Raw genomic sequence first — 10,036 nt, forward strand, 5'->3', positions numbered from 1 at the left:
TATTCTAATCACAAAAATATTGTACAATAATGTTTTTTTTTTCAACTTTAGTATCTAAACATTCCGCAATAAGGTAATTAATGAAGAGAAACCTATAGTTTCGCAGCACAGTTAAGGTTAAAATAAGGAGGCAGGGCCTAATATGTACGGGAAATGTTTACGATGACGTCACACATAATATAAGGTCTTCAAAATACCACAAAATAAAATTATTTGCTATTTCAAACAGCTGGATAGCTGTATACTACATACAAACTAACTATTACATGCAGTTTTGTCGTTTGTTAAATCCAACACAACAGTATATAAACGATGCATCGATCGCAATGCACCTGTCAATGTGACATCATTTCGCAAAAATGACGCAGTTTGTACATAGTGAGAGGCTGATCAAGTCACATTTTGTACAATGAAAAATTTCTTTTGTTCTCAAATAAAATATTATTTGCAAAGGCCGTTAACTCGGATGCGATGTCTATTTTAGTATTTTATTTATAAATTGTCCGTACATTCTCCAGACAAGTAATACTGTCGTGTGTTTGCATGCAGAATTATTGAAAAAGTAATGGAAGGGCCCTAATAAATCGATTTATTGCAAGGGCAGTTTTTACACATAAACTCAAGATGCATTAAGATATTTGAAAAGTGCTGCGAACCTCATGAAATCTTGCAAATAAATCAATTATAGCTATATTAAATGTAGTTTACCAGCAAAATATTCAACCTGCCGTCCAACACATTTAATTTTAGCAATTAAAAAGGGAATCTATATAGGTTCGCAGCACTTTTCACAAACTACATATAGTGTTGTAAAGGAGTATAGATTAAACTAAGATTTTTAACTTGGTTATGCCTTGCAATATTGGAATTTGTAGATGACCTCTAAATTGCAAGTATAATTGCTAAAACCATGTGACCTCGACATCATGTGACAAGTCTAAATAAAAAATCTAAATGTCTCCAACATGTAGATTTAAACCACATTACATTGTTTTGATATCAGTGAAGTCCTAAAAAAAATCGCCCATCCTAATAAAGTATGTATTTTTTTATCTTAAAAAATCGCCGATATTTTCATTTGTACCCTTATAGCTAGGTCACATTTCCCGGCCGGTAGCCGTAGACCGGTGGTAATCGTTGGTAATCCGTGATGTTAACGATGCCCTGACATCGGTCCAGATCGGCCTAGTAGTCCTTACAGAATCAGTCACATTATCCAGCGATAGGTATTCGATGGGCAACCAATGCCTTTTATGATAAAAATGTCGTGGTTGCCGGCCAGACTTTCAAAGGCCCAGTGAAGCATTGATTACCATAAAACGATGTTCCAGGATAATTGGCCGATGTATATTACATCGCTCATACATTGGTGAACATCGTTCGAACATCGGTTGACTACGGGCCAATGTTTGGTCGAACATCGACCGATGAACGTCCGTTATCTGTTGGACATCACTCAACCCCCCGATGACCTCAGATTCAACGGATATTGGACGATGCTCGTCCATACATCGGCCAATCTGAAAGATGTATTAATGATGGGTTGTCGATGAGGAGCGATGTGAGGCATCATTGGAGACATCGCTGAATTTTAACTACGAATTATGTCCTACCGATGACCCCACCGATTCGCAAAATGACCTCAGTCACCTACCGATCTCTAGTGGTGCCCGGCCGGCAACCACGCCATTTTCATCAAAAAACGCATCGGTTTCTCATCGTATACCCCATCGCTGGATAATGTGACTGATACTTTAACTGTGCTCCGTTTTGTTTCTGCTTGGTATATGGTGGTTTGACACGCTTTTCAACGGTTATATATTACATACATGTCAAGCATCTTGGCATTCAATGATATTCTTTTTTAAACATTAACAATGTACAAAAGATTATTTGATAAATATAGAGTTTTGCAGCTCTTATTTTGAAAGTAACAGGAAGAACATTAAAGTTAAAATGACAAGGATAAATGTCAATATCTTTTTAAAGAAATATTTTTTTTATTTGCATTGCGATTAATTTTAGTAGTTTTATAATACTGTATTATTCAAAAAGAGTTGAAAAAATCATAGTTAAACCACTATCAATTTTTAAAATTATGTTATTCAAAAAATGGACTAATTTTGAAAATGCCCCAAATATATATTGAAAAGTCTTAAGTACAGCAACACTTTTAACATGTCGTTTTTGTTTCTGCTCAATTAGATTGAATTTACTTCTTATTTTGATAACTGGTTTTCCTAGCAACACTAACATATAAGGCTAAATGGATGTCTTTAGGGATGAGCCTTGACTGAATAAGTAGTTGATTATTAACGAAAAAAATCTATGTTCTGTATTGAATTTGAATATACATTTATATAGGAGCTGTGGCACGCATAGTCTCAGAATTTCTCCAAACTCTCTATGATAAAAGTCGTTGATACCCTAAACTGAAATCATGCGAAAATTGGTTTCTATATTATATAGTTACCATGGCAACATGTCTTAAATTTCGAAAAATGGCATTTTTTAACATGTTTAGAGCCCATAGTTAACATTTGCGGCAAAGCAAATAATTGGCAATGACTGTTTCGAAAAATTGAAGGTCAGATGTCTCAAATGCATGATAAACATGTTTGGTAAATCAACTATAACATACGTTACTATGATAACAAAGTTTTCAAAAGTAAAAAAAAAATATTCATTGAATTTTATAAAGTCATACACGTAAAAATAAAAAGCAATTATAGGATGAAATGTAATCAAATAATAGAAAAAAGAGCCAGCCTTGAAACATATACCAAGAACAAAATATGATATTTCATTTTGGTTGACAATGGTTGCCAAGGTTTTTATACCACAGACAGCCTTCAAAGTAACACTTTGTATGTTTAAATCTGATCCTATCTTTTAAAAAAGCACATTTCCTCATAACTAATGATCAATTTTATAAGATGTTGGTGTGCTCCAAGTTTTCCCATTTTAAAAAAAAAAGATTAGATTCTTTAAATAGAGCGTTGCTATGGAAATAGGCAGAAAATATATGCTTAAAAACCTGAAAAATATTTTCTTTCCTTGGATACTTACCCTTAAGTGTAGATTCCCAAAACTTTTATAATTGATATTTATCAACAGCTAACATGACTTTTAATTTTGAATATCATCCATTCACTATGTGGATGCAAGAAGTTGGCACACGGGGTTTAATATTGATATAAATTTCACAAAATCGAACATTTTCCCTTCTCAATAACCATAGCAACAGTGTTGTTTTATTCATCAAATTTTATCAATATATGATATTCAACTTCAGTTCTAACAGATAAGTACTATTCAAGCTGAGTCCTTTAATTTGTTTCTTGATTAAATGGCAATTTAGTTCCGAATTCAGCGAAAAATAATTCACTTTTAAGCACTGGTACATTGTTTCCATGGTAACACTGCAAAGTAGCAATTATACCCAATTTCTCTTATGGTTATGGTGTTGCAAGGTCCTAAGGATGGATATTTGCCAGTCTTGAATTTTCATGTTTTTCCTCAAGACAGTAGCATTAACCCAATTTCAGTTACTGGTTTTGCATTGTTACACTGTGTTACCATGGCAACCATGAAAGTCATTTATAGAATGATATTGTTTATACTTATATACTTAAGGTCAAACATTTTCATTGTTTTTCTTAAGTTGATGATTGAGTTTGTGCATGTAACACCTCCCATTAGTGAATACGGAGTGTTTTTCAGCATATTTCAGCATTTTAAATGTATTCCAAATGTACCCTTGCTTACCACTTACTTAGAGATATATTCTAAACAGTTTCTTTACAGTAAAAGTGACATCAAGGTGTCATGTTTTTGTGAGAATGGTTGGTTTGCTTTTTCTAGCTTTCATTAAGCCACAGTCAAGATTTAAAGTGGCTGAAAATCTCGATTTTTCAAATTTTTCCGGCTGTTGCAAAAACAACCAAGATGCACAGTAACGATATTTTGTTTGATATTTGTTTCTGGTATTAAATACTAAGCATGGGTAAAGTTTCATCAAAATCGGTGACCATGCGTGGCAACGAAGTTTAAATGGTTACAGAGAATGGCTTTTAATATTTAACGTTAATGGCTTTACTTTTAACTCTGACACATTAATTTCTAGAATGATAGTTCTCATTTTCTTCTTAAAGTGATTTTGTTTAACATTATCAAAATGTGTCAAGTAATTCAATATTTAAAAAAAAATTAAATGAGGTAAATATATAAATATTATCAACTGACGTAAACATTGAAGAGAGGGAGAAAGTAATGGCTGCCCACTTGTCTATGGATTTTTATAAACGTCATATAACCATTTAATCTGAAAAACTGTTAGTTGTCAGGTACAAGTATTTATACTTCCTGGTCAGAATGAGGAATCTAAATTTCCACTCTTCAAATATTTGAATGGAAGTTACTGCACACCTTTTGATGATTTCTTATAAGGGAAAAAGCTTGAGTTCAAATTCAGGTTTAATGACCAATCGCAAAGCCCCAACCTCAATCTTTCAAACCGGAAAAAATATTTTTCTAGATATATAAAAACGTCTTTATTTTTTAATATTCATTTAAGGAATGAATTAAATAGTAACTCATGTTACACTGACTAACTTTGGTCGGTAAATGTTACTCTTTATAAACCGTTTGTTCATATTTTAGAAGCAAAGACAAGTGGAATAATAAGTTTTTGACGTAAGTCATTGTGACGTAGGCAAAGCAGGTTAAACAATATAGATTAATTTATTTCTTTTATATCAATTTTGATCCAATCAAATGACGCTTCACAACCCAAATTAAACTATTGCGAATTAAGGAAAATCGTTGTTCATAAACTATAGTGCGATGAGCAGCAATATCTTTACTGTTTTGCAATTGCGTCAAAACAACAATCTTTATTTTCTTTTTTTAATTACTATGAAACTGCTCTAAAACTTTTTAATTAAGAACCTTGATGCATATTTAAATACAGAATTTTTATACTAATTGATAGCCAATGCATTATCTATAAACTGAATTGACGACGGATTTCCCCCTTGTTTCCCAATTGCGCGCGGCGGGTGTGGTCGGTTGACAGGATATGCTCGCTATTCCATGGCAACTGATCTCGCTTCTGAGTTTAAGAGGTACACGTTTGCTCCTATTTTGTATCTTTTATGGACTTTGATATTGAATACTGTTTGGTATCTTCATGTCTTTCATTCACATATATATGATCTATTTTCAACTTACTTAAATGTTCACTTATGACGTCATCTTCTTACATTTTAATCCAAATAACAGATTAAGTAAAACTCGAGTTATAGCGAAGTCCTTGGGACCTGTGAATTTAATTCGCTATATCCGTAATTCGTTATATCCGTACAACCAATTCGTATAAACATGTATAGCGAGTTCGCAATATGAATGTTTTCCTTCAAGTATTACTACCAAATATGTTAGGAAAGCAAAGTCACTTCAATTTAGTTAAGGTCTTTGAAAGTTCGTTATGAAAGATGTAAATTCCATCATATTTAATCTCACCGGGACTCAAAATGAGTTCGCTTTATCCGTAAATTCGTTATATCAGAGTTCGTTATAACCGTAAAATTTTACAAAGATTTGTTAAGAATTTTACCGGGGACCCAGAAAAACTTCGCTTTATCAGTGAATTCGCTATAACCGTGTTCGTACTAAACGAGTTTTACTGTATAGCTTAATAAAATAAAATAAAGTTTTGTTAATGTTTACATTTTAATTTAGATTTATTTTCTAGGGTTAATTTACAGCTCTCAATACCATTATTACAAAAATTTGTTATAAAAGTGAGGTCATCTCGCTTACAATGACGTCATAATACCGTATAAGTGGAAAGGATGAAGTGACAAAACTGTTATCTGGGGCCCTTTTTTCCACGACGAATTATATTCAATCTACAACAATGTTGGTAGTTTTCAAAAATAAGTGAATAAATACGACTTTTAAATAGATTCAATAGTTCAGACATATTTTAATTATAAAGAGTACTGCATTATCTTCGATTTTTTTAGACCTTATCACAGCTAAATTCGGTCAGGTTTGTAAGAATATGTTCCTTTATGGCAAGAGAATGGGCGGGTCTTAGTACAATAGAGGGATATGCGTGTCCGAGAAGACCTTATATGGCTATTGTTATCATTTCACACATATTCATTGTCCAATCTGATGACAGAACAACAAACAATGCTGGTTTACTATGTTTACATTTTATCTCAGATACGTGGTTTAGGTCAATTTACCTGTTATCCTATTCTACATATCAAACTTTTATAAAGATCAACCAATACTTAATAATAAGCATGGATTTTCAGCAATTAAGTTTTTTTGGACAAGATATGCACAGGAAACTTGTATTCAGTGATAATTGGGAATACACGTAGGCCTAGCGAAATGCTCACCAAACACGCTACAAGCCCTTTAAACTAATGTACATTTATCAATTGTTTGTAAATGTATAAATTTTACTGCCATCTCGGCTCGAAATTGTACATATGTAGATCCGTGTCTAATTTAAGACTCAAATGCATAAAAAAAAATTCTGAAAGAAGTAATATTTCAAGCATGTTTCCATAGTATTTTTGTGGTACTCACTCGTAACGAATTTCATTCAGATGTTTGGTCAATTAGAAAGTATCGCCAGTGCCTCGATAAGCATATGAATTCATTCTTATGCCAGAAAATCTAGTTCCGTCGATCTGTTCATAATGGGAAATGCCAGCTAGATTTTACATTTTTTTTAAAAATAGCATGTGAGCGCAGTTAGGTACAATTTTCTCCTCTTGCATATAGGTAGATTTCAATAAAATACAGTGACCAGGCAAAGGAGAAAATCGTAGCTACCAGCGCTCGTATATCTTAAGGGCTTCAAAGAGTGGGCGGGATTAAAATGCAACGGAAATTGGATGTAAACATGATACCCCTACCCCAGTAAAGGATCAAACCACGTTTCTATTTTTGATAATAATAGTATTCTATGAAGGTGCACATATCAGTGATTAGCTATAGTTACATATAAAAATTTGAGTAAAATTTAGACATTTTATTTTTTGTTAATTTTGTGGGGACCGCAAGTCAGGTCATTCTTTAGCGAGGCGGAAATTAAGCAATTTGTCCTTAAACACTGATATTCTTATTTTTCGTGAAATGTTATTGTAGAGATTTTAAAATGCTCACTAAAGAATCTAATAATAATTAATATCAATTAATTTTATCGATATTCAGTTTTAAGCTATCTCAACACTACTCGCTAAAAATTCTGCTAAAAATTTGCTTATTTGGTATATCACTGATTAAGTCAATTTAGAATATTTCCTGAACACCCCTGCGAAGGGATGTTTAATTCATTAAAAAGAACGTTATGCATGAAACACTTTTACCTAATACCTCGCAAACAAATCACTAGTGTTCGTACATCAACCCCTGTATTATTTTTAGTGTTCGTACATCAACCCCTGTATTATTTTTATTATTTATAATTTTTATTATTATTTATACACTGAATTGACGATTTTTCTGTTATTCCCCGATCATGACAAGGAGCACACGGCGGATGTGACCGGTCGGCAGGAGATGCTTACTCCTCCATGGCACCTGATCCCAACTCTGATGTTTTGGAGGTTTGTGTTTGCTCTGCTCCTATAATGAATATTGTATTTTTTCTGGACTTTGATCTTGAATTCTCATGTTTCTTTCCAAAAAAAGATCATACGGTCAATTTTTAAATTTATTTTCCTACTATGAATTTTAATCTCATACAAGGTGAATGAAGAAAACACATTAGAGATACATGTAGCAATATGTGATTTTTGTGGAGTGTACATCAAAATGGTTTCACGGACAAACGGTAATTCTCTTTTTTGAGTTATGCAATTCAGAGGTACAATGGAAAATGGCACGGTGTGAACGGATAATACGATGAAATTTGTCGAGAAAATTTTCATTAAATCTATGCAGTGGTGGCGTATTCAATGGCATTTAAATATCTTATTTTCTTCACTTGTCTTTTTTCCATTTGAGCACCAAAGAGATTGTCATTTGAATCTGTACACAGTCCCCAGGGTTTAGTCAGTCCACAGGGTATGTAACTGATGAACTCTCCATCCTGATCAATGATGTGGACACAATCATTGTTGACATCAGATATAAGGATATGGTTATGAATGTTTGTGGTGATTCCTCGTGGACTGAATGGTTTATATTTTGGAGCAGGAGTAAGTCCGGTGTAACTAAATCTCAGTTTCCCGGCAAGATTGACCACCACTACAGCTCCAGCTCCATAGTCAGACACACAGATATCCAGGTTCCTGTTCTCACAAATATATTTAATATAACTGGATGAATACAACGGTTTTCCTTTATTATCAAATTGAATAGTTTGTATCTTTGTGGAGCCAGAGTAACGGACAACTTTTGATTGGTAATCATCATCACTAAGCATGGTAACCAGGAGGTCACCAGAGGAGGAACTACAGACACCAAAAGGTCTCCAGTTCTGTAGTCTTATCACCTCCTCTGTCTCCTTATTCTTCACTATATTCACAGTCCTATCATCGAAATCAGAATAAACAAGATCTCCGGCTTTTGTCACTCCGATGACTGAAGTGTTGTTCCCAGACTTAGTTGATATTGACTTGAGCAGTGATCCCTGGTTGATGCTGTAAAGTTTCATGGTGCTGTCATTTCCACTTGTCCAGATTTCTTCATCACTCAGGCAGGCAACATTGTAAAGTTTGTTATACCCAGTGTCTACAAAATTGATGACTGTCTCTGATGATTTCTGTATTTTCTTCTTGTTGTAGCTATGTTCATCCGAACTAACAGAATTACATGATAAGGCTCCAAACAGTTTATTGAATTCTTTACCTATGATTTCTCTGGGGATGAATTTGGGTAAAGATAGAGCCATTTCTTGTTCTTGTGGAAGATTTCTGTATATATTTATGTTGGATGTGCCACTTAACAATTTGGACAAGTCATTTGTCTGTAAAACAATTTCAGTTGAATCGATTTCATCCTTTATGTAAGAAATTTTCTTGTTTATGTCATCCAGATGTTTTTTTAGAGTTTGTATCTGCGTGTTTTTCATCTTATCAACTTTTGCTTTTAGTTTCTTGACAAGTTTGTCAATTTCTCTGTGCCAGTCCTCTCCATGTTTTGTAATTGCTGTTGAGAGATATTCATAATCCTTTTCTAATTGACTCATTTTGTATTTTACATCATAGGCAATGTACTGGTACTTTGGATAAATCGCAAAATCTAATTCAAATTTGTTTCTGATTAAAGTATCCCTTTTTTCTTCCACAACTTGCAAGACTTCTGATAATTTATGATCAAGATGTTGCGCAGATGCAGTGCACTTTGTACAAACAGGAATGTCACATTGATCACAATATTTTGCACACAGTTGTTCATCATGCTTTTTACATACGGGGTACAAGTGAGACTTTCTGTCCTGAAATTTGACTACCTTGTGACCGTTGTTTTCTCTTCTGGAAATGTGTTTTCCCACACAGGCCTTACATAGGTTGACAATGCATTTATCACAGTGCACCTGTACTAAAGCGGTCTCACACAAGTCACATCGCATCACGTCTTGGGCACTGGTACGGGGGTCCATTATTAAACTTGTGACTGAAATGAAAATAGATATGTAGAGTCTGTATACTGAGTCTTCCAAAAGGGCAAAGATAAAAAATCTTTTTGAGAATGTCTACTATGTTTTTCTTTTAAATAAAAAGTCAACAACAAAGTTCAGAGATGATTTACATATTCCCTAAAATTATTTGTTTATTAATCTGATCTTTTAGAAACTTGGCACAATATCAGAATAATTTTGCGTCTTGTATAAATGTTTGCGTTATAATGGAATCAGATGGAGTTTAGAGAGGTTTTATGTCATACTCGAACTTGTACGAAGTCTGTGACATTGTGAACCGAGAAAAGAAAAGAATTCGCAGGTTGTTTTAGGTTCAAAAGGACGAGGATATTACCATACTGTGTGTAGTTTTAAGGTTTTTGC

The 10,036-nt window shown here is 33.5% G+C and overlaps 1 protein-coding gene across 1 annotated transcript; it reads right to left on the reverse strand.

Annotated features, from left to right (window-relative positions):
- Positions 1-7,963: 7,963 nt before the first annotated feature.
- LOC134266110 (uncharacterized) lies at positions 7,964-9,634 on the reverse strand. The gene is made up of 3 exons (XM_062748345.1): positions 9,446-9,634; positions 8,419-8,998; positions 7,964-8,289 (listed from the first exon to the last, which is right to left on the reverse strand). The coding sequence occupies exons 1-3, from the start codon at positions 9,632-9,634 to the stop codon at positions 7,964-7,966; spliced, it is 1,095 nt and encodes a 364-aa protein (XP_062604329.1).
- Between the last annotated feature and the right edge of the window lie 402 nt (positions 9,635-10,036).

The sequence above is a fragment of the Saccostrea cucullata genome, unplaced genomic scaffold (assembly GCF_032062105.1).
Source record: "Saccostrea cucullata isolate Sc308-1 unplaced genomic scaffold, CSIRO_AGI_Scuc_v1 ctg3176, whole genome shotgun sequence".
Classification (NCBI taxonomy): domain Eukaryota; kingdom Metazoa; phylum Mollusca; class Bivalvia; order Ostreida; family Ostreidae; genus Saccostrea; species Saccostrea cuccullata.